General features: G+C 38.3%; 1 protein-coding gene across 1 annotated transcript; it reads right to left on the bottom strand.

The window, feature by feature from the left end:
- Window positions 1-988: 988 nt before the first annotated feature.
- si:ch211-201o1.1 (NACHT, LRR and PYD domains-containing protein 12) lies at window positions 989-25,365 on the bottom strand. The gene is made up of 15 exons (XM_056257724.1): window positions 25,241-25,365; window positions 24,519-24,606; window positions 19,024-19,134; window positions 18,794-18,904; window positions 18,562-18,669; window positions 18,270-18,438; window positions 17,600-17,819; window positions 17,153-17,520; window positions 12,906-14,323; window positions 11,454-11,627; window positions 9,887-10,060; window positions 9,635-9,808; window positions 8,764-8,937; window positions 8,533-8,579; window positions 989-1,803 (listed from the first exon to the last, which is right to left on the bottom strand). Exons 2-15 carry the CDS (start codon window positions 24,587-24,589, stop codon window positions 1,283-1,285), a joined length of 3,840 nt encoding a protein of 1,279 aa, XP_056113699.1. The 5' UTR covers window positions 24,590-24,606; window positions 25,241-25,365; the 3' UTR covers window positions 989-1,282.
- Between the last annotated feature and the right edge of the window lie 966 nt (window positions 25,366-26,331).

The following is a 26,331-nucleotide window of genomic DNA, read 5'->3' as shown; positions in this document are numbered from 1 at the left end:
TTTTCGTTTTCAGTTTTTGTTAAAAAGATTACATTTTAAAAATTACAGGGTACATCTATGCATTTATAAAGTAGCCTATACAGTATGTACTGGTTCACCATTATTTCAAAAAGGTACGCAGTATATGTTCTTGCTAAATTGATCCCAAATGTAAGATTGTTATATCATAATAGTAGAATAAGTTACCCTTAATACTTACAGTATAAATATTTTTTTTAATTCTCCTGGTTGTTACCCCTTTATTCCCCAAACTTAAAATATTGTTCTCTTATACTTATATTGTAAGTACAATATAGGTACACTATAATTACCGAAGGTTACGCTGTAAAATTGCTTTAATTACGCAGTACTTTCCGGGCTGTAATCTAAAGCGTTACCAAAAATTGTTAATAAAATACTTAAAGCTACACTAGATAACTTTGGCATCTTTATAGCCATCAGTCCTTGAAATATGAAATTGCAAGTTACAGGTGGAGTAGCTATTTGCCATCAGTTGTGTTTCGTCACTTCGCTTAGGTGTGGATGAATCTGATTGCTTGAGTAATACTCTGATCTTGTCTTACTTTGGCAAATTTAGAACAATTTAGAACTCCCCATGTTTAACAATAGATAGCTGACTAGTTCAGATTCATGCAACAACATTATTTAATCTAGCAAAAAACTAAACCCAGACCCCCTTCTGTCAATATTGTAGGCTTACCATAGTGAATCAAGCCAGGATAAGGCTACCAAATGTCACAGTTTTGAATTTAATTCATTTTTAACCAAAAAACATATGTAGTGCAGCTTTATAGCACGGTTTTATACAATGTGCTAGGATAGGATTAGACTAGAGACTAAGTTTTTTATATATTTTTATACAAAGTTATAAAAAGCTAAAAGAAACGCTTTATGTTGTCTAACTACTATGTACTTACATTTAAATGAATAATTTGACACGATGCACGTATTGTGTACATGACATGTTTTATATTGTACATATCAAACCTGTCCCTAACCTTATATAGCCATATCCCTCCTCAATAGTTGCACAAGTGTTTTGCTATACAACATCAACACAATCAGTACATACATAACCAGTATGTATGCAAGTACATAGTAAAGACACGTAATATATAGTGTGACCCAATATTGAAATCATGTCATCATACTTATATCTAATAGTAGATGTTAAATAATGTGTCACTCTGTAAAATTTAACCTTTACCTAATATGTGTTTGGGATAAAAAAATGCTATAAAACGTCTAACTTCCGTTTGAAATATCTGCTCACTCTTAAGGTTTATGTCAGCTTACACAGAGTCACCGAGGAGTCAGGCAGAAGAGTAAACCCTGTATATAAGGGGCCTTTGAATTTAGTGTGGTGTGTGTGTAGGTGCCTGGATGTGTAATTACAAATACTGTAATATGACAGACTTCCAAGTTCCAAGTCCACATAAACTCCAACTCTTTTGGACTGAGTAATCACTGGGAATGCACAAGTAATCTCATTATTCTGCAAGAGTTTTGATTTGCCATTCAGACAGAGGAGAGCAGGGAAAGTGTTTTTAACTCCCATTATACTCTCTTTTCTATCTAAGGTCTTATAAGCCACACCCACACCAACTCCACCGTTACACTCCACCTCAAAATAACAGCGACCTTTCAGAGCCTCTGTGCATAAGGCCATGGGGTACAGTTTGAATCTTTCAGGATGCTCAGGATATTTCTGCTCCTCTGTAGTTTCCGATATTCTCTGGTTTCCTTCGGAGAGTTTCAGAAGTGGATGTGCTGTGTTTGGATCCACAGTGAGCTGACATGCATCTGCAGAAAACAGGGGATTTGTTGTCATTTGTTAGTGGCTACCAGTTTTGAGGGTAATGCATTACAAGTAACGCAAGTTACATAATCAGATACTTTTTTAAGTAACTAGTGAAGTAATGCATTATTTTTACATTTACAACAAATATCGGAGTAACTTTTTCATTAAGTAACGCACTTTACTTTGTTTTCCCATTTATTGACTGACAGCTCTCCTGTCCCTATATTGATATAAATCTGGAGTGAGGTGTAGAGGCATTGTGTGCGCTGTGTAAACATGATGGTTATTGTACTTCTAGACTAAATGTGAACATGCATTTACTCATCTCATTTGCACACACACAAAAAAAGATTCAGTATTCCTCAAAATAAATAAACTATGAAATGCAATTTTAGAATATTACAAAAACCTGCAATAATTAAATTAGGGGGGACCCCGAATAGTCGAAGATTCGATAGGATGAGCCTGATTCCACTACCAATCTCACGGTCGAATCTTCGAAGAGGTGTTATGAAACAAGGATCATGCCACTTTGGCTATATGAGGGTGCTCAATGTCTGATTTAACAGCGAACTACCGTTTTTTTGTCAATACATTAATATACAGCCTATTATGATAATGCTGTAAATAAAAATGTTCAAAGAAAGAAGATTTTAATAAATATTTTTAACGTGCTTGAATAAATCCAAACACCCCGTGACAGATTTAAGTTTCACTTTCGATCCGTGACTGACAGGAGCATCTTGGCACAGCATCAGAAAGGATATTCTCCAAGGCTGGATTTATCATCAGGAAAACCATGATCACACTTCTGCCGGCCAACGTTAACAAGTTGGTTTTCCTCGGGACATTCTAAAACCTTTAATGTGAAAAAAAGCTTTTAAAACGCTTAAGCAGATGAACCCAGAATATGAACGCATTCATCCTATAGAAAGTCACGTAAAGCATTTTCTTTATAATAACAGTTTTCAATGGGAGGAAAATGCTTGACGTGTAATTAAACGCGTTGCGTTTATATATTGGGGTCATCTACTTTTCTGTAGGCTATATGCTTTGCTAATAAGGTGTGTACAGAATTTGATCTTTTAATATAACTGTCTTAGGACAAGCACGTTTTAGAATGTTTTTTATCCGCACACACATTTTGAAAAGACTCAAACGGACACAGCATGAAAGACTGCATCTTCTGCATCTTGTGACTTGATTCTGATGTTTTGTATTTTTATTTATTAGAAAGGTATATTCTGTTCTAATTTAATTCTGTAAATTAATTGTTGATTATTTTTTAGTGCATCGATGGTACTTAGAGTCTGCTCGCACAGGCAATTTAGCCATTTAATATGATTTGCCGACATGTGAAATGCAAATCCTGTCTGCAGTGTGGCCTTTCTGCAGTTATTTATGTTATTTCTTAGTTGCATTGATCCGAAATGTTTTTATACATTTTCTTCTATATCTTTGTGTGATATTCTGTACATCGCAGCTTTAAAATGTTAAAGCCCCGCCCCCTTCCCAACCCCACACACATGATTCGACTATTAGTCGACTATAGGCAAGACTTGACGATTCTGATTCGACTATGAAAATCCTTAGTCGGGGACACCCCTAAATTAAATATGTTAAATAGTAAAAATGTACTTTCTGTATTAAATCTCACTTTATTAACCAATGTCTTTGCTGCTGACCTTCGATTATCCAATTCAACCATACTAACTTTTGGTGTGAACGGACCTTTACAAAAATATAACTTTTTTTTAACTAGTAACTAATTAATGTAATTACTTGTAAAAGTCACTTTACCCAACACTAGTGGCTACCAACTTTAGTGCTGTATCAAATAAAGCAGGCAGTCATATTAACATTATTTAGTAAATGGATTTCCACTCTAATAAAAAATTCTTTAACAAACATGATAAAAACCATTTAAAAGAAAAAAAAATAGTTTGTAACAGCTTGTAGTTTAGTTCATGTTCATGTTCACATCTGACACACAACCTTTGACACCAACAACAAAAGGTTTTCTTCTCCATTTTAAGGAATAATTGACCCCGGGCCGTTGAATTACAGTTTTTCTCAATTGCTAAAACACAATTTCTGAATCCTTGCTCCTTTTTCTGAAAACATTAAACACAAAACCTCATCTTCAAGCACTATTTACAAAACCTCTGACTCTTCTTGCAAAATGAAACTTTCGCCTCAAAACAGTTTTACTTGTGTTCAAAATCAAACACTGCTCTCAAATCATTGACAAAGTGATCAAAATGATATACACTATCAAGCAGTCAGTAAACAATACACCAAAAAATAGAAAACACATTGTTCAAAACATACAGTTCTCGAAAGATATCTACGGACGGCTATTCTGTTTGTAGACTTACCCGTGACACATTACTGTACCATCAAAATTTCAGGGAGAAGTACATTTTTAATCTTAAAACAAATTTCATATTTGTCCGTCATTGTCTTTTGATGAATGAAAACATCATAGTAGCGCAAAATTGATCAGAAATTACTACTCTGCTTTGCTCTTTGCAATTTTATTTGTTCTTCTTCCTTGTACCCCTATTTTTACAGTACAGTGCCCTGCATCTCACAAACTTCTCCTTTGTCAGTTCTATTGTTTGATACTGTAATTCTTGTTCTTTGTTGATATGAACCTGCAAGTGCAACCAGTAAAATCTATTGAGCATTCAGTACTGTAACAAATGGTACTGTTACAGTAACGATGTTCGGGGCCATATAATTTGTTCATTGTACAGTATACAGCCTACAATGCACTGTACTACAGTATACAATACTAAAAGGGACAAAAATCAAAGGAGTAAACGTGATCAGTGTGCTTCTTCTTGTCTTTGGGCATCATTTGAAACAGGTTACAGTTTTTCTCAAATGCTAAAACACATTTCACAAACGTTTCCTCCATGTTCCCCAATGTCTAAACACAACACCCTTTTCTAAAGCTAAATAAACACAACCACACCTTCTCACTTCAAAACTCAAACTTTCACACCAAAAGAGCAGCTCGAAGCTTTCAAAAATGTAAACACTATACACATCATTACACACTACAGCAAAACAATTGAAAACACAATGCTCAATTTGTGAGAAGGTTCTTTGTTTCATAACTGCCAATGCATATTTTTAGAAACTTTACAGTAATGGATCTTCTTAGATCTCTGCAGAGGATTAGGCATTTAGATTTGTGAGTTTCATATGAAGAGTATAAATTCTGCATGTACACTACTGTAACACAACTCAATGCAAAAACAGAATCTATTGCACACAACAGTACTCTTGAAAACATGATCAGGGTGTGAAGTTTTTTATTTACTTTATTCACACCACACACACACCACAATCACTGTGCGGCATCGGGCCACATCACAGGCTATATTGTCTCTTGCCAGGCACCGTGGGAAAAACGCCCTGGAATGGCGAATCCATCCTTCGAAGGCCTCCACTGGGATGTCAACACAGGCCAGCTCCATTGCCCTTAGGAGGTTCTCTCTAGTGTATGGTTGTCTGTCATAAACCTTCCATCTCCACGATGAGAAGAACTCCTCTATAGGGTTCAGGAAAGGGGAGTAGGGTGGCAGACAGACGTTTAAAAAGTGGTTACTGTTGGTGGTGAACCACTCTCTGATTTGGTTTGTTCTGTGAAAGCGTACATTGTCCCAAATGATCACATAAATGCTCCTCTAGGAAGGTGAGGAGACGTTGGGTGTTGTAAGACCCAAGGACAGCATGCCGGTGGACAAGCCCCTCCAAACCCATGGCCGCACAAAGAGTAATATTACCCCCCCCGTTGGCCAGGAACCTCAGTGATGGCTCTTTGGCCAATGATGTTACGGCCTCTTTGCCTTCGTTTCTGCAGGTTGAAGCCAGCCTAATCCAGGAAGAGGTACTCATGAGGTCTAGCCATCGCGTCCAACTGTAATATCCTCTGTGAAAATGTGAAAGTGCACAGGTGTTCAGAACAACAGTCAATCAGGTAGCACAGTATTGTCCAGAAGTACTGTAGGCCACTGAGCAACACAGTATGTCCACTAACTGTACTGTGAACATGGATGTATACTTACTTGCACATACTTGTAACGTAGGTCTTTGTGTCGCGCAGAGTTGCGCTCAAAGGGAACCCTATAGACCTGTTTCATCCGCATCTTTTGGCGCCGGAGAACTCGGTCTATTGTGGCCAAGCTGACATCATCAATGCTCTCAAAGTTGACATTATCGGCAATGACTTTGTCTCTGATCTCCCGGAGTCTAATGAGGTTGTTCTCACGAACCATATCCACAATGAGGGTTTCTTGTGCCACTGTAAATATGGCAACCCTCCCACCTCTATGTGGCATTCTTTCAACTCTAAAGAAAGAAACATGTGTTGACAATACCTGTTGTGTTGTCTGAATGCCCTGATAATGGTGGCCACGGTGAACCTACTCAGGTTTGGACGGACTCTTAGTCCTGCTTCAGCCATTGTCATGCCATGGACAATGACATGGTCAATGACTGTTGCTCGCATCTCGTCCGTAATGATGGTGCGAGGTTGTCTTGCTCTCCCTCCTGGACCTTCTCCTCTTCCTCGTTGGCCTGCTCCTCTTCTTCCATGGCCAGCTCTTCTCCCTCCTCTGACTCGAATTCCTCTTCCCCTGACTCTGCCTTCATCCATTGTGTTTGTTTGTAATCTTCAGCAAACTATGCACTCTGAACTTGCTTTTATACATGTGGTCACAGCATTAGCAACAAGTGTCTTCAATTTTGAGTCGTTGTGTGTAATGAATGACGCCAGGTGTGTTCATTGTGTTCAAATATTGCTGACTGTGGCAAGCATTTTGCATCACATGAGCTTTCATTTGAGAATATGAGCAGAGTTCTTTTGCAACTTGTGTTTTAGCAAGGAAAAATGTGTTAAGATTTATGAGAACGGAGGATTGTGTTTTGTGAATTGTGTCTTCATGTGAAATGTGTTTATGATATTGGAAAATGATGGCTAGATTTAGTAAATGTGTTTAGACAACTGGTCATTTGATTTAGAGGATTGGCTTTTGTGTTTTAGCATTTGAGAAAAACTGTAAATCAATTTTGAGTGGTTGTGTTCAATCAATGACATTTGTTCTCTATTTGTATTTGATCATTGCCACTTGTGTTTACCAGTATGGATGACGTGTGCATTACAGTGCAGAATATGTTTTGAGAATGAGAATGTGTTTAGCGTTTTGCTGAAAAGTCTAAGTAAGATCTGCAAATTGTGTTTTGCCATGTGAAATAGTTTAAGGTATTGACAACAGACTGCACAATTAGCTAAATGAGTTCAGGCAACTGAGAACTGTGTTCAGCCAATGGGTTTTAGTGTTTTAGCAATTGAGAAAAACTGTAATAGAAAAATAATGCACACCTGAGGTGGTAATGCGGCCATGATGCGAAGCAGAGTGTTGAGTGCTCTTGTGTGTAGGACTAATTTCTTACACATCTAATCCCAAGCCTTCATTGCTAATTCCAAAACGTAATTTTAGAGCTAGTAACGATTTGAGCTACTGATAGCAGACTAATGTAGTTATTAATGCAGATACTAGAGAGAGAGAGAGAGAGAGAGAGAGAGAGAGAGAGAGAGAGAGAGAGAGAGAGAGAGAGAGAGAGAGAGAGAGAGAGAGAGAGAGAGAGAGAGAGAGAGAGAGAGAGACGGGGGCTGTTTACACCTAGCTACTTTGTGCGTTTTCTGTGATCGGATAGCAATCCGATCGTGAAAAGACCAGGTGTAAATGCCGTCCATAACGCATTTGAGACGGATTTAAATCCGGAGGTGGTCTGGGCTGCATTCCAGACGAAACTGGACAAGTCTAAATGCATCTGGTTGTTGAAACCACATATGTAAATTTTACTCCTTTTAACTGCTAAAAATAAACGTGTGAGAGCGTGTTATAGGTTATATGTCATGTTATAGCCAGATAGTAAGCCGCTATTGCAGAACGCATCACCGCAGATGAGCAGCTGAGCATCTATTCATTAAGCCAACGTGTAAACTACCGCAAAAAAACAACAACTGAAAGTCGCAGACGATTTACTCACAATCTTCTTCATTAAAAGTAAAGAAACTAAATTATCTTACCAGTGCTGTTGCCGTGCTCTCTCCTATTGCGGTCTTTGATTTTGAAATTAGCTGATAATCAATAAAATGCAGCTCACCGATAAATCTGATCAGTAAAAACGCATGAAGTGACCAGGTGTAAACATGCCCAGAGAGAGAGAGAGATTAAGCTTTGATTAAGAGATGAAATTCCCAAGTTTGTGTGTCTCTCAACAGTGTTCGGCAGTAGCGTCTCCACTAATAGCAAAACTGTACATTTATCTGCTTCAAGAACAGCGCCGTTATTACCTAGGTAGTGAGAAATGTCATGTAGTATTTTACTGATAAAATCGTCAGAACAGCGCTGACAACACTGTGCGAGTATGTGTCTGTATGTTGGGTTTGAGAGAGACAGAGTGATCGGGAGAAAGAGATTATGTGCTTTTCCATAATAAATAATAAATACATAATAAAAGGACATTTTGTGGCAAAAAAACATGGAAATAACTACTTTAGCTGTGCATTTCCCTGAAAATAATTGCACACCGTAGAACATTCGTCAACCAATCAGAATCAATGATTCAACAGCTACATAGTATAAATGTTGATTACATCTTTCAAAATATAATTAACAGTTCAATTTTGTGTCTTTGCATAAGATACCTACATTTTCTCAGACCTGGATTAGTTCGACACTCTCCTCCTTTCTCAACACTGGGGGAATATACAAACACTGAGATTTAAAATATAATCAACTGTTAAAAGAGCAGCATTTGAAATACAGAGGCTTGTGATATTGTAGAATCTTATGATCATGTAGTATGATCATAATGTCATGCCATGATTAATCAAGATTCTAACATGTAGTGTATTAGATAATAGCAAAATAAGTACATACTTTAGTTTCTCCAGTTTACAGGTTGGATCATCTTTTTTATCAGAGAGCAGTTTCACCCCTAAGTCTCCAGGGTGGTTGTAGCTCAGATCCAGTTCTCTCAGATGACCACCATTTGAGTTGAGAGCTGAGGCCAGGGAACTGCAGCCCACCTCTGTGATCATACACCCCGACAGACTGCAGATAATGTTGGAAAAAAAACACACAAAAAAAACAGTGTTTCTAGAGCATCTGATTTAAAAATATATATATATATATATATATTTAAAAAACAGAAATGAGCCCAAGATCATGACACATCACTGTCAAATGTCTTTTACACTTTGCCACACAGTCCCAGACTTGTAAGAATTAACAATATGTTCTATACATTTTCATGAAGATACTGTAATGGCATTTGCCTGTGCAAAAATTGCTGTCATGATGCTAGGGTGTTGTAAGTGGTTGTCAGGATGTTTTGAGTGGTTTTTATTCCATTGCTGTGTGGTTGCTTGAGTTTTCTGTTCTGGGCAATGTCTATGCGTTTGCAGTCATGCAAAACGAATCCACCCTTAAGTCACTGTGATATTCAGGTCTCTAGATTTGGCTTGGCTACCTCCTTCAGTGTAAGACTGTGTGACTTGTCTATGAGGTCTTTGCCTGTTTAGTTGTGAGTCAGCTCATTAAGAAAGAGCTTACCTCTTAACAAGATGTATCATTCATGTTCACAGCATAAAGTTTAATGCTTAAGGGTTTTTTCAGTTTCATTTCCCTCACCCGAACGATACCATAATAATAGTGATGCCTGCAAGGAGGACCACTAATAAAATAACCGTTGGTGACCTTTGGTTATAATATTATAACACAGCAATTATGTCATCATAGTTGTGCTTACCCCAGTTTCTCTAATGTACACTGTGGATCATGTAGTCCTTTTGAGAGCTGATTTACTCCTGAATCTCCCAGATCATTGTTTTTCAGCTCCAGCTCCTTTAGGTCTGAGTAAGATGATTTCAGAACTGATGCTAGATGTGCACAGCTTGCCTTTAGGAGACCACATTGCTTTAACCTGTAGAAAGAGGTCAATTACATATCATACCAAATTAGCTAATGATAAATGTAAACACTCTCACAAATAAATACTTACTTGAGTTTCTGAAGTTTACAATTTTGACTAATAAGTCCAGCACAGAGTTGTTCTACTCCATTTTTAGTTATCGTATTGTAGCTCAGATTCAGTTCTGTCAGGAGTGAATTTGTTGATTCGAGTGCTGAGGCTAGATTTGTACAGAATGCTGATGGAAAATCACAGCCAGCCAGCCTGAGATGCAGAAACAAAAGACACCACAACTAATGAATTAACAGTAACCATCAACTCACATTTATCCACTGTATTCTATTTGAAGTAATTGCATCAACACTATGAGGAGTCAATATTTTTGTCTAATAACAGAGTTTTATTTTCCAATTGCTATTGACAAATTTCTCAATATTTAGGTCACTTTTTCAAAACCTTATTGTGGAAACATTGTGTGCCCTGCATGCCGATCTGCTACGCCACTGTCTTAATCTAAAAAAATGGGAAACACTTTATTTTGATGGTCCCCTTAACACATTCTGTTGACTTTAAGTAAGCACCTACTGTAGATGTCAACTGTTACATGTTGCCTGCATTTGCCCCTGGACTTGCCCCTAGACAATTAAAATGTTTCCTGTTCCTTGTGCCGTGCTGTAGTCCTTTGTAGTCCTTTTGTTTGTTGGTTTTCCCTGTTCATTAGTCTTGAATGTTACCATATTTGAATGTATTCTGAATCTGAAATACTATTAAAAAAAACTGTAATACTCAACTAATACTTTAATACGAGTTAGTTGACATGTAGGTACAACATTACTTACAGTCAACAGAATGTCTGATGGGGACCATCAACATAAAGTGTAACCAAAAAATAAAATACTATCAAAACATTTAGATGTAGCTGAACACTTACACAGCTGTTAGTCTTTCAATTAAATTACCATCTATACAATAGGAGTCAAGTTAAGAATAATTTTGTACTGTAATTTAAACATGGGCCATGTTACATATATTGCAGCGAGTTCTAATCAGTAGATAGCTGTCATCCTTGTTTTAAATACATTTTACAAAAGACAATATTGTATAATGCAAACCATTGTAAGTGTTATAGGTCGATGCCTCGTGAGTAACAAAGTGTGTTTGTTGGGTGACAACCTTTACTTGTCTTATGAAGAATCTGAGACATGAAGTGTTTTGGTAGTTTTAACGCACTCTGAATGTGAAATTAACTGCTGTGCTGAGTTGAAAGGTCATTATGAGAACTGTTAAGAGTTTTGAAAAAGTGACCTAAGTGTTGAGAAATATGTCCTACCAACTGTGGGGGGGAAAAATTAAGTGGCTACAATAAATTACAATCACAACATCTCATATCAAATAATCACCAGATATTCATAGTCTTAATTATCCAGGTTATGTTTCTACTGATTTATTAAGGTTACTATGATGTGTATATTTTTGGTGTATAAGATGTGATTAAGGCCAATAACAGTGTTTACTCATTTAGCCTGGCTTCCAGAGAATAAATATCAAAGTGTTTTGTAATTGATAATTATATGACAACACTCGCCAGTCTGTGATTCTGACAAGAACAGGGTTTCTAAGAAATACCTCATACATATTGACTACTTAGACTACTTACTTCAGTTTTTGTAATTGACAAAGTGGACTTGCTAGTCCAGAAAAGAGGATGGTTGCTCCACACTTCTTTAGTTTATTGTTGCTCAGATCCAGCTCTCTCAAGGGTGAGTTGACTGACTGTAAAGCTGAGGCGATTCTTCCACAGGACTCAGATGAGAGATTACAACAATCTAGTCTGTAAACAAGAGTGCATTTTTCCGGGGTTTTTTTTTAAAGTTGTTCAGACAAACCATTCATATTGCTGTGTGCATTTAAATGTGACAATGCAACAAAAACATTCTAACAAAATAAGGTTAAAGGTGCTCTAATTGTTGGGTGAAGTCATTTCTTGTTGACGTTCGAAGTATTGTCAAACAAAACGGAGGCTAGCTAGACCCTCCCTCCTCCTCATCCCGTCCCTCCATTTTCCCTCTTCTTTGCAATCTGTTCATCAGAGCATCGTCTCTTTGGTCGTGTGTCGGCCATCTCAAACTTAAAGAGAATATAATTCTAACTTCCCTCTTCTTGCTTCTCTCTCCTCCACACCCCCCTTCATGTGTACGCACTAACCCCCCAAACCCCACCCCCATATCCTTGTCGGTTATTGGCTGGAACACTGTTTGTAATGTTTGTTGCAGTTTGTGGAGCCTAAGCTGTCAACAGAGACCGTATTTTTTACAGTGTGTTCAGGGGACAGGCAGCTAGCGGATAGTGAGGAGATGTTTGCTGTATGTGACAAAAAATCTTTTGACCTAAAAAACGTGACATCGCTTATGGCGCTTTTCCATTACCAGTACCAGCTCGACTCGACTCGCCTCGGCTCGCTTTTCGCTCCGTTTTCCATTGCAGAAAGTACCGCCACAAATAGTACCCGGTCGTCATAGCGACGCCTTTCGTTCCTCGTTGCCCCATCAAGCTCTCGCTGGATCCTCTCTTCGGCAACCAAACAAAGGAATGTCTGCACCTCCTCGTTTGACCACGGCGTATTCTTCCGAGTTGCCATAATAATAGTAGTAAGTTTAGTAACTATCTCTGGCCAAACTATTTAAAAATGGCGGGGTTATTCTGGATACTCCATCTGGCGCGTGCAATGATTACGCAGTGAATAGTGACGATTCTCTCTGACCAATCAGCAGTCGGCATTGTTTTCACGTCACATTTTAGTATCGCCTTAGCTCGCCTCAGCTCGCTTAGAACCTCGCCGGAGGTGGTACGAAAAAAAGTACCCGAAAGCAGGTACAGGTACAACTTTTACACAGTGGAAAACCAAACAAAGGCGAGTCGAGTCGAGTCGAGCCGAGCCGACGCGAGCTGGTACTGTGTAGTGGAAAAGCGCCATTAGAGCACCTTTAAGTTAGTAAAGTCTCAGTTCTTGGCTGGAAAGCCTTTTAATGATATTTTAAATATATGGAGGTGTAGCAGTGTACAACATATTATAAACAATTTGTATACAGTATGGATAATAAAAACAGACCTGGCCATTTTGCAGATTTTGAGCACTGGCAGCAGTCTTATCTGGTTTTCTGTTGATGTGTTGAACTTCTTCATGTCAAACTCATCTAATACCTCCCCAGATTTCAGCAAGACATAAGCCAGTGCTGACCATTGCTCTGGCTCCAGCTCACTACCCCTGAGTGTTCCTGATTTCATGGCAGTCTGAATTTCTTTAACAAGAGTGTTGTCATTCAGCTCATTTAAACAGTGGAACAGATTGATGATTCTCTCTGGTGATTGTACCAGTTTGATCTTCTCTTTGATGTAACACACTGTCAAGTTTTTATCTACACAGGGTTTACATGAACTGCCTTTGGTTACAAGGTCTTCCAGGAGATTGCAGTTAGTCTCAACAGAAAGACCCAAAAGGAAGCGAAGGAAAAGGTCAAGATGTCCATTTTCGCTCTCTAAAGCTTTGTCCACTGCACTCTGATGTACATTTGAAAGATTTGTCTTTTTGTCTTTTTCAAGAACATTTTTCCCATCATTAACACATGCAAAGTGAGCATATATCGCTGCCAAATACTCTTGGTAGCTCACGTGTACAAAGCTATAGACCTTCTCCCTGTACAATCCCAGCTCTTCTCTGAAAATCTCTGTGAACACCGAGTACTCTGAGGCTTGACTCGCATCAATGTCACCTTTTTTTAGATCCTCTTCTTGGAAAATAAAATTGTGCTTCTCCATTTGCTTGAAAGCAAGTTCCCCCAGTTTCAGAATCAATGTTTTGTCAAATTCAGACAGTTTCTTTGGATTATTGGCATCAGCTCCATTGAACTTCTTATGCTTGAGACTGATCTGAATGAGCAGGAAGTGAGTGAACATCTCAGTTAGAGTTCTGGGTATTTCATCAGAGTTTCCATCACTCATCATATTTTCTAGCACAGTGGCAGAAATCCAGCAGAAGATGGGCATGTGGCACATGATGTAGAGGCTCTGACATGATTTGATGTGTGCTATGATTTCACTTGCCAGCTTCTGATCACTGATTTTCTTCCTGAAGTATGCTTCCTTTTGATGGTCATTGAACCCACGAATCTCTGTGACCTGGTGGACACACTCAGGAGGGATCCTATTGGCTGTTGAAGGTCTTGTAGTTATCCAGAGGAGAGCAGAGGGAAGCAAATTACCCTTGATGAGGTTTGTAAGCAGCACATCCAAATTAACTTTCTTATTTATATCAGAGCAGTAGTCATTCTTATGGAAATCAAGAGGATACTGACATACTTCTAAACCATCTAAAATAAAAATCACTTTCAGTTTTGAAAGATTTTCTTCTTTCACCTCAGGAGCATATTGTTGAACCAGCTGTAGAAGACTACAGTTCCCCTTTTTCTGGAAAAGGTCACGAAATGGTAGATGGATGATAACGTTGATATCTTGCACTGTAACAAATTGCTGTAAAAATTACAGCAACTTACTGGCAATTTTGGTTGCCAGTAAGCCTGTACATTTTACAAGAGTACTGTAAATCATAAACTACAATTATACTGTAAAAAATACAGCACACCTGTAAAAACAGCAAAACAAGACCAGCTGTGAATTTACAGTTCTTTACTGTATTATTTACAGTATGTTACTGTTATTAATAATGCATTGAATTAAAACCTGAGACAACTCATTTCATTTGAGGAAATTTGCCATGAAATAGTTATACCGTGAGCTAATTTCATTTGAGTCTACTAAGAAAAAGACTTTATGAGTTAACTAGAAACATACATTTAACTAAATCCTACTAGATAACAACAGCACACATGAATGAGTTCAATAACTTTAATGCATCAGCAAATACACAGTCGCTACCTTTAAATAAAGCAACATTCAGCTTAACCTCAGTGTTTCTCTGCTCCTCCTGAACTGAAGCACAGGCTCTACTCTTCAACACAATGGTGACACACAAATCTCAACAGAAACACTTTAAATCCCAACAGATTAAACACTAACAGATCTCCACTATATCATTATGTGCAAAAACACATAAAATCACATAAAGTAATTCACATAATTTTACTTTTTTGTTTAGTACATTTGACTGAGATTTTTCAGGAAACAACTGACTTCAGCCACAGCCTTAGAGGAAATCCACTGAGGAGAAAAGAAGACATTAAATCTGTGAAGATCTCAGCAGAGGAGGATTAAACAACTCCACAAACAGCATTACCAGCTTCACTTATTACTAACCAGACTCTCTTTATTTCTGTCATAATTAGACTTACTGAGAAATAGCTGAGGGTTAGATGTGGATGATTTATTGAAAATATTTCATTTGAAGTTACCATGATCGTGATTAGTGTTTACTTTAGTTGGGCTCTTGACTCTTGATAAGTTTAACATTAGTTTTACTTTGACTACTATAACCACGTCTTTATGAGACAAATTTGTTATGGCAATAAAAGTCAAGTAAAATGATGTTCAGGTGTTGATGGTTGTCTATTGATATCAGCCTTGACAACATCTAGTGGCTGATCTTGATCAGAATAATTTTTTTGATTATGAAATTGAGGTTATAATAGATTTCTCCTTACTGATTGGTGTAGTCGTGTGATTCTACAGCATGATGATGATGTTCAGTTGTGATTATATCAGGTAATTTGTGTTTGACGTATATAAGATTCACAAAACCTTTCAAGCAACTGGAACACACGTGTATCAAGAATCAGTATATGAACCTCAACTATGGTGACAAACATAATATAGATATATCAACTCTGAACATCACAAATCAAGCTACTAAAAAGTCACATCAAAAAACAACAACAAAAATAAAAGCACATGGTAAGAAGAAAAGAAAATAAGACAATTCAGCTGCATAATTTATGCATGCTGCAATGCATGCTGGGAGTTCTGTATTAAGGTGATACCCAGCATGCATTGCAACATGAAGCGTTTCATTTGAGTGTCACCATTGTTGAGATTCATACGCTGATTGTTGATGTCTGTGTGTGACTTAATAACATGATGTTTTTTTAAACTATCTATGCCATATTGTTTTTAAAATCATTCAAATGATAATGCTGTTAAATTGTTTTATGGAAAATCGCTATATCAATCAATTATATGGAAAGAACCATATGACTGAGAAGACATTCAACTCTGGGCGAAATGAGGTGCTACTCATCTGTAAGCTCTTTTGATGACATCATCAATACACAGTCAGAGTCGCCAGATTTCTTTTATCTTGGCTTTATTGCCATAACTGTTGTGCCTTATAAACACACAGGTAAAGCAGCCAGAGAAAAACTAATGTTGCAATGTCAAGGGTAACAGCCCAACTAAAGCCAACACTTATCACCATCATGGTGACTACAAACTAAACCATAAATAATCAACATCTAAACCTCAGTTAATTCTCAAAAAGACCTTGACAAGTGATGCTGGTAATGAGTTATTTACTCCTCCTCTGCTGAGATCTTTAGATATGTACTGTCTTCTTTTCTTTTCAGTTGATTAAATATATGGCTGTGGCTGGAAGTCAGTAGTTTACTATACAATCTAAGTCAAATTTACTAAACAAAATAAGTTATTTTCTGTGCATGTATTTATGTGACAATAAATGTGAAATGTGAATATATATTTATATGAATGACTGCTCAGGAGAGTAAATGCTGAAATGAAGTGTGATTTTATGTGTTTTTGCACATAATGATATAGTGGAGATCTGTTAGTGTTTAATCTGTTGGGATTTAAAGTGTTTCTGTTGCGTTTTGTGTGTTACCATTGTGTTGAAGAGTAGAGCCTGTGCTTCAGTTCAGGATGAGCAGAGAAACACCGATGTTATGCTGTGTGTTGCTTTATTTAAAGGCAGTGACTGTAGTTGCTGATGTATTGATGATCTTTTTGTTAAGTTCGTCAATTCAGGTGTATGCTCTTGTTAACTAACAATTATCTGCAAGAGGATGGAGTTAAATAGATGGTTTGTTAACTCATTTAAATTTTTTTTTTTTTTTAGTGGACTCAAATGAAATAAAATCACAGTATAAATATGAAATGTCAATTGACCAATTTAAGATAATCGGTTTCCTCAAATTATCAAATAATCATACTGTAAATAATACAATAAAGAACTGTAAATTCACAGCTGCTCTTGTTTTTCTGCTTTTACAGGTGTGCTGTATTTTTTACAGTTAATTGTATTTTATGATTTACGGTAATCTTGTAAAATTTACAGGCTTACTGGCAACCAAAATTGCCAGTAAGTTGCTGTAAATTTTACAGTAAATTTTTTACAGTGTGGTTTGATTTTCCATCCGCCCAATCTAGAATGAACTTCTGCACCGACACATGCTTTCCAATGCCAGCTATGCCCATCGTCAGGACTGTTCTGATTTGTTTTCTTTGTCCTGGCAGTGTCTTGAATATGTCATTACATGCAAATGAAGTTCCTTGCGTGTTTCTGTTTTGTGAAATCACCTCAATCCTCAGCACCTCATGTTCATTATTTATCTCTCCACTTCCACCATCTCTCATGTAAAGATCTGTGTAGATATCCTTCAAAAAACATTGTTGACCTTGAGATGAATTTCCTTCATTTAAATGTTGACATTTGTTCTTAAGCTTTGCTTTATTGGCATCTGTGATTTTTTGAAGTGGATTAGCTAGACAAAAGTAAGAGATGTTTAGATGAAATGAAAAAAAAAAATCTTTATTTAAACTTCAATTAAATAATATTCCTACCATTTGCCACGAAGTGCCATGTGATCCTCAGTGCTGCCTCTCCTCCAAAGCTCTCCACTAGTTTCTTAGCAGCATCAGAGGGACTGAGCTTCTCTGGCTGATTCCCTAAGCATTCTGGGTAATCCTCAGATAGTTCTCTTTTGAAGGTTTTGAAGAATTCTGTTTCCATGTTCTCCATCTTATCATGAAGTATGGTTTGACTTCCTGGAACATTCGATTTCTGTGGTAAAATAGAGTACCCAATAGAAAAATGTTTATTAACCATAAATTATATAAATTGTTTTAAAATGAAATTGTCTGTTAAAAAACTGAAAAGTGAGCAACATCAGAAGGATTTTTTTATTTTTTTTTTGTTAACGGTTCCTGTCTATTCTTTCAACACTGTGCTAAAATACACTGATATAAATACACAGTTGGAATCTGCAGCTCTATGGTAAAAAATCTAGACATTCATCTAGATATTTCAAGTCGACTAATTGCACGTTATATTAATTTAATTACTTAAATGTATACTTGGGGGAATACTAATCCATAATGAGCTTTTAATATACATATATAGATGTAACATATAGCCTATTCCGGGCTCATGCTCACTTGTCGCTTTTGGCTTGCTTAGTTGGGGACATTTCATTTTATATTTAACAAAAAGATATTTCAATGGAAAACTAACCACAATGTAGAATTTACTGTGGCCTTGGTGCTCTTGCCCCATACAGATGCTACAGATGTGCATGTTATCTGTCTTACAGAACACCACTGGAGCTCCGTAATGCTGCTGACAGACTCTTTTAGCAGGTCTGTACTCCCCCTGGTCTTGGGTCTCTTCCACAGACAACCTCCTGCAGGAATATTCAACAATATATTGCTGCCTATTTTGGATTATCTAGGCATTATTATAACTATTTCAGCATGTTTTCTCATTTTCATGCTAACTTCTTTGTAAATGTTTAATTAGACAAAACCTTTTTATATTTTTCTGTGGTCCACTGCTGAAGTTCAGTGGTAGAGGGATTGATCTGCCACTCTTCAGAGACAGATGTGATGTTGAGTCTGATTCCTCCTGTTTGGTTCTACGAGTAAAACACAGACCGTTTATCAAAGGTAAACAAGTATGTTTATCCTTACACATGAAAGACAGTTTATACTTTTCCACTTCCATGTTATATTTACTGTAAATGTTACATTAGATCAAACCTTTCTGTATTTCTCTGTGCTTCATCACTGAAGTTCAGTGGTAGAGGGATTGATCTGGTACTCTTCAGAGACAGATGTGATGTTGGTGAGTCTGATCTCTCCTGTTTGGTGCTATGAGTAAAACACAGAACGTTTGTCACAGGTAAACAATTATGTTTATCTTTACACATGAAAGACAGTTTATAATTTTCCTCTTTCATCTTTACTGTAAATGTTACATTTGATCAAACCTTTCTGTATTTGTCTGTGCTTCATCACTGAAGTTCAGTGGTAGAGGGATTGATCTGGTACTCTTCAGAGACAGATGTGATGTTGGTGAGTCTGATCTCTCCTGTTTGGTGCTATGAGTAAAACACAGAACGTTTGTAACAGGTAAACAAGTATGTTTATCTTTACACATGAAAGACAGTTTATACTTTTCCTCTTTTTATGTTATCTTTACTGTACGGTATGTTTATCTTTACACATGAAAGACAGTTTATACTTTTCCTCTTTCGTGTTACCTTTACTGTGAATGTTACATTAGATCAAACCTTTCAGTATTTTTCTGTGCTTCATCACTGAAGTTCAGTGGTAGAGGGATTGATCTGTCACTCTTCAGAGACAGATGTGATGTCGGTGAGTCTGATTTCTACTGTTTTAAAAACGTCTCAGGTTACGACTGTAACCATAGTTCCCTGAGAAAGGGAACGAGACGATGCGTCAATGACGCTTTGGGAACGCCCCCAGCGTGAATGCGTCTGAAGCATCTATGTCAACTAGTCCAATGGAAAGAATGAGCGTCACGGGTGGGTGAAGTCATGACCAGGAAGGGATAAAAGCACATCCGGTGCAAACCGGCATTAGCTTCGAAAAATTGCCGAAGCAAGCCGATCACAGGGATGCAGGAAGTATGGCAGGGTGACGCATCGTCTCGTTCCCTTTCTCAGGGAACTATGGTTACAGTTGTAACCTGAGACGTTCCCTTTTGAGGGAACTCGCGATGCGTCAACGACGCTTTGGGAACGAGAATACCCAAAACGCCAGAATTCCAAGTACCTGAGTGTTAGTCTGTTGTAACTAAGCACTAAGCACCTGAGAACCTGGGGCAGCATCCAGGTCTAAGCTGTAAAACCTAACGAATGTGAGCGGTGAGGACCAGCCTGCTGCATCACAAACGTCTTGAAGAGAAACCCCAAATAGTAAGGCTTTAGAGGCCGCCATACTCCTCGTAGAGTGAGCTCTGACCGCCAAAGGACACGGCTGGTCAGAGTACTCGTATGCAAGTGCAATAGCCTCAACTATCCACTTACTAACTGTCTGTTTAGAAGCAGGAAGACCTATCTTAGGTGATCCAAAGCAAATAAGTAACTGGTCGGACTTTCTCCACGAAGATGTCCGATGAACATAAGTGTCCAATGCTCGCACTGGACACAAGAGGTTCAGCCTTTCCTGGTCCGCAGATGTAAAAGGAGGAGGACAGAAAGCCTGCAGCACAATAGGCCTCGGAATCAAGGTCGGCACGGGGGGACGAAATAGCTAGCAGAAAGATAGTCTTAAGGGTAAGAAATCTCTCTGAAATCGAATCTAAGGGCTCGAATGGAGCCCTAGACAGGCCTTCTAGTACTATAGCAAGATCCCAAGCTGGCACCCTAGTGCGAGAACGACACCTCGGTGCCGAACCGCCAACTGCTCTGATTCCGCTAGAATCAGCCAGTCGTCGATGTAGTTCAGAATACGTATGCCCTGCAGCCTGAGCTGGGCTAGAGCTGCATCTACGCATTTCGTGAACGTGCGGGGTGATAAAGCTAGACCGAAAGGAAGTACCCGATACTGGTATTCTTTGCCTCTCGAGGCTGGTCTCTGGTATTAACGAGACAGCCAGTTCTGGAGCCTGAAACATAATGGCAGGAACTACCTGAACTGGCTGCTCTAGAACCCCCCTCAGAGGGCGCGAAACCGATGCAGTGCCGCAGCATAGCATCAGCGACTCGCTGGAGACTGCTGCGCCCCGAAGCACCAAGGGTGACGGGGTTGGCAGAACGGTCCCGTGAGGACCCCGAAGTGGAACGGGCACCGTATTCTGAGGTGTACACCGCTCCACTTCGGTCGGGGCTGTCCTCACAGGTCTGACGCCAGTGACGTCAGGACCTCTTTTTTTGAGCCGAAGTCTTCTTCGCCTGAAGTGTTGCGCCTGTTTCCAGTGTTTATGTGGAGGTGCACGAGACGAAACACTCCATTTCTGTTGCGCATGATATGAGGAGCTCGACGGCTGGGGCTGCTCACGCCCAGTAGCCCCAGGGGGCTGGACACGGCGAGGGAGGAACTTTTTAAATGCCTCCGCTTGCTTCTTTGACTCTTGAAATCTCTCGACGACCGCATTGACTGCGTCGCCGAAGAGACCAGAAGGCTCAAGCGGAGCATCTAGTAAAAAAGCCCGATCTTTTTCTTTTATTTCGGCCAGATTTAACCAAAGATGTCTCTCAGTAGCTACAAGGGCTGCCATAGACCACCCAATTGCTCTGGCGGTCTCCTTTGTAGCCCTGAGAGACAGATCGGTGGCCCGACGAAGTTCTCGAACCTCGTCAGGACCAACTCCCTCACTCCTATCCAGATCCCCCAGCAGGTCAGCTTGGTAAGCCTGGAGCACTGCCATAGTGTGCAGACATGCTCCAGCTTGACCTGCTGCCGTATAAGCTTTGCTCACTAAAACCGAAGTTGCTTTAAGCGGTTTAGTGGCCAAAGCTAAGGCCTTCAGAGACGATGCTGGACCAGGTGACAGATAGCTTGCAAGCGTCTGTTCAGCCTGGGGCATCGCCTCATATCCGTACTCTTTCAGCCCTCTTATACCTGAATATAAATGAACCTGAGGGCTGAAAAGTCGTGACGAGTACGGCTTATTCCATGATCTAGATAGCTCACTATGAAGATCGGGGGAAAAGGGAAGGCCTCGTGGTGGAGATGATGTGGTTGAAGAAAGGAAGCGCTCGTTTAATTTGCTTTTGGGACAAGCGCCCCTTTTCTCAACTAGCCATTCAATATTTAATTTCTCTACAGCCCGAGACATCACCTCCACCAGCTCCTCATATGCTGGGGAAACAGGTGGCGAATCTCTTTCCCCAGTGTGTGTGCTTTCACTCTCCATACTCATTACATCAACCTCCTCAGAGGAAGAGCACTGAAGTAATGGAGGACTCTCTCCCCGCAGAGCGGGCTTCCGACACAGGGTGGAGAGCACTGGATCCTCCGGGTAAGGAAGGAGAAAAGGCCCTCGGACCCGTCTCCAACCCCTCCGAAAGATCCTTTTGCGATCCCCAAGAATGCATTCTCTGTGTTGCCTCGTCAAAGAGTGACAGGCGAGAGCGGAGCATGCGAAGCGGAAGCATCTCACAATGCTGGCACTCAGCCCCCTCGAAGGGTGAGACCGCATGCTCCACTCCCAAACAAATGACACAAAGCTTGTGTGTGTCCCCACCCGTTAAATAACGCAGGCAGGGAGAAGCACACTGTTTTTACATTTGTTTCGCCATAACTCTTTCCAATATATATGCAACAGACAACAATAAATAGACAGAGACAGTATAACACAGATCGCTTGCTGAGGCACAGAAGCTAATGCCGGTTTGCACCGGATGTGCTTTTATCACTTCCTGGTCATGACGTCACCCGCCCGTGACACTCATTCTTTCCATTGGACTAGTTGACATAGATGCTTCAGACGCATTCACGCTGGGGGCGTTCCCAAAGCGTCGTTGACGCATCGCGAGTTCCCTCGAAAGGGAACTGTATACTGAATATTTGTCACAAATAAACTACCAAGTTTTTTTCTATTTCTCAATAAAATGTAATAAATAATAAATTGTATCTCCATGCCCTTTAAACAGATAATGGTAACACTTTACTTAAAGCCTTTATATATAATGCATTATAAAAGTATTTTTAATGCATTAATTTATGCCTTGTAATGCACCTAATAATGCATTCTATGGTTTCATTAATAATTTTAACAAATACAATACTTATCTATTCATTGTTACACCTTTCGAAAGTATAGCATTTAAACACATGATAAACAACCAATTTCACAAGGAATATGCAAATATTATGATGCATTTTAACTATGGTTAGAATTATGTATTAAATATATAATGCACATAATGACTATCTTTATAATGCATTATACATTAATGCTTTAGGTAAAGTGTTACCCAAATAATTCGCCCTGTATAAGCTAAGGGTCACATGTACTGGTGTCTGCCTGTGTATAATATTAAAGCAATAGTGCTATATGTATAGCTATACTGTAAAAAAAAAAAATGTCAAAGCAAGTGTCTCTTGTGTGTCTCAAATGCTGCACAATCTTATCTCTTCACACGCATCAACATTCTTCATAACTGTTAAAGTCTAAGTGTGTTTCAATCAGCTTGCGTTTTGATGATTGTTAGTGTATGTATGAAGTCAGTTCTCCTCAAATCCAAACAGGTGTCCAACAGAGAACCACAGGTGTAAAGAATCACATTAACTAGCAACATCTTCCGCTTACCACAAACAAACACTTACAAACACAACACTGACTGTGTTGTTTACTCTATTGTTTTAGCATTTCAAACTTCTTTTAGTCAGATGTTTTGCTTGAAAATTTGTCCTCTGTAGAGTCACAGGTATGCAGGAGCCAATCCCAGCGTCTCGGGTCAAAGGCAGGGAAACACTCTGAATGACCAGTCCATCACAGGACCAACCCACAGACATACTGTACACTAGAGGTGTACTGGTACACAAACATGGCGGTTCGGTACGCACCTCGGTTTAGAAGTCACAACTCTGTCTTGAAATAAATTCAATTATTATTACATTTTTCTTAGGGATAAAAAATATATATATTAGCTAATGTTGTAAATTATAGGGAGCCCTTACTTACACATTATTACTATATTATTTAAGGTTAAAATGAACAACAGAGCACAAATTATTAAATTCAGTTGCCATTTATTTTTAGATAATAATCAACACTCAAATAAAATTAAAAACATGTAAATTGAGGCAGGTTTCGCATGAACTACTAAATCTAACTATAAAGTACATTTTCTACTCCAATTTTGAAATATAATCATTTACACAGTTACTGTCATAACTTGTTTTCATGATTATTTAATGTATGTTTAAATAAATTTGTCAAGACATTGCTAACAGGTTATGTAAATATAATGAATAGGCTAATAAAGTGCATATACGAAATGCTTATCTCTAGAGTTAATTTCTCTAGCGAACTAACCTGTTGTTGACACTAAATGCTTGAGGTAAATGTAATGCTACGTGAGATATTATTCTCAAGCTGTTTTTATTGAAGTCTTTCCGCTGGTTGATAGATTACATGTAAACATACCAATTGATCGTCTCATCATCTTCAACGCTTTTTACTGATAGCAAACAGTGTTGCATTACCGCGCGCGCCCCCTTCTGGATGGAAGTGTGGATCGCCTGTGACCGATTGTATTCATGGTGTGACTGCATGCACCGAAACCGTGATGTCCGTAACTTTCGGTTCGGGACGAATACATGTACCGTTACACCCCTAACATGCACACATTCACACTCGCACTTACACCTATATAAAAATTAGTCTCTCTGATTCATCTCTCATTTGTGAGGAATGAATTTGTGCTATCTTTAAAATAAATGTCAATAAATCAATACAAAGCATAATTGATCTTGAAATGTAGCTATGTGACTTTCTCATTGTCCTCACCGTTCAGAATGAAGGTCTTCTTCTGGACTGCTCATAGGGACAGAGCCATCCTCATTCTCTCCAGCACTCATTTTTGATTAATGGATTCCTGTCAAGACACAAATGTAAAAAAAAAAAAATCAACATTTGGCTGCATTTTTGTGTATGGAACTTTGACTGTGAGTTCGTATTTTGGTATTCTCCTGTTTGAAACCAACATACAAAACAACAAAAACCTTTTCATTCAAATTACTTATACGTTTTAACATAAACATTCTAATAATACAAAGCTGAATAAGACAGCAATTTGATACATTTCAACAATAATACCATATTGACATATTCAAAATCTAAAAACATTCTTACTTAAATGTTTTAACATGTACACATTCTAATAACACAAAGCTAAATAGCAATTTGATACATTTCAACCATAAATTCATATCGAAAAATATTCTGAATCTAAAAGAATCTGGAAAAAAATAATCAAAATAATTAGATGTAGCTGAACTCACTGTAGGCATATAGTTACTTTCAATTTCATTACCATCTATACTATAGAATAGGGATATTTATGTACTGTAATGTAATCATGGACCATAACATAAACTACAGTGCATTCTTAACAGTAGAGAAATGTCATGATTGTTTTGTAAATAAATGTTACAAAAGAAAACTGTGTGAAGAGTTTTGAGGGGGAGGGGAATGTAAAAAAATATAGAAAGATGTTGGAAAAAGCTCACCTGCAGTAATGTGGCCACTAACAACTTCCTTTGAAATGTGACATTATGCAAATTGTAGTGATTTTTCTCCAAAATAATGATGTAGGCCTGTGTCCCTAAAGAGGGAGATATTTGCAAAATGTCCCGTTAAGAGTCCGTCTGACCACAACCTACAATAATTGGGATGTGAAAATATCAATTAGGTAAAGTAAAGTAAATTTTCTTTCTAAAATAAATGAGTAACTGTATAAGTAGCCTACGTGTAAAAATAGAGACTTGGCAAAACCTCAACTGTAGATCTGGCACTTGGACCGTGCCAACATTTTAACGCAGTTGTTTTTTTGGTTTAGAATTTTAAGACGGTCCCTTTTTTATAGCGAATTATAAATATTCAGCTATAAAAAGCGTTGGCGGTTTTGAGTAATTTGTTGTTGTGCCCATATACAGTTGTTAAATATATTATTTAAACTAACTAACCGTGGTGTTTATGCCTATAGGACTGTCACATCTCTGAACAGAAGACTAATATCGAAACTAACTTTAACGCGGCAATTTAACCAAGTAACGTTAGGCCTAGTTAAACTGTTGGTTATAAGGACCCTATGCAATCATTTCCTGTCTCTCAATGCGACATGCATGAAGAAAAATATATTTTACATTTTTTATGAAATCGTTTTATGCCTATAACTTAATAAAATGTCACGGTCTACACCAACACAATCTAAATTATTCGGTTACTTTATTGAACATAAAGAGGGCACATGGTCACCTCTTTCTGTATCATTTAGCATAAGGTTACCAAATATGTTGCCTACTTATTGAATCTTTACAAAATGCACGTAAATCGAAAGATCTAATATGCAGCCATAGGTTAGGCTACTGACTGTTATTTCGTATGTCGTTTTCCTGCAGTGTCCTCCAAAGTGGTGCAGGTTAACATAAAAACATCAGCGGGGATAGTAGGTTTAGTAATCTATCATAGATTAAACCAATAGATTCAATAGATGAACAGTGTTTTTTTTAACTCACCGACACGTAGGCTCGTGGCACTGGCACTTTCACTTTCACTTATAGTGTGTGTCGCAGCTTTATATTCAAACGCGGAGGAGTTT

Source organism: Rhinichthys klamathensis, unplaced genomic scaffold (assembly GCF_029890125.1).
Source record: "Rhinichthys klamathensis goyatoka isolate OS25496 unplaced genomic scaffold, OSU_Roscu_1.1 h1tg000006l_1, whole genome shotgun sequence".
Lineage (NCBI taxonomy): Eukaryota > Metazoa > Chordata > Actinopteri > Cypriniformes > Leuciscidae > Rhinichthys > Rhinichthys klamathensis.
This window is presented reverse-complemented; position numbering and strand designations above follow the sequence as displayed.

Bases quoted from the DNA above. Each gene is read 5' to 3' on its own strand.
- si:ch211-201o1.1 (XM_056257724.1), bottom strand. From the start codon at position 24,589: ATGAGTGCTGGAGAGAATGAGGATGGCTCTGTCCCTATGAGCAGTCCA. The intron at 17,820-18,269 runs GTTAGTTTTCCA...ATTTTACCACAG, and splicing joins ACAGTAAATTCTACATTGTG to AAATCGAATGTTCCAGGAAG. The intron at 11,628-12,905 runs GTCTGTTTTTAT...TCTTGTTTACAG, and splicing joins AAAATCTGCAAAATGGCCAG to ACTAGATTGTTGTAATCTCT.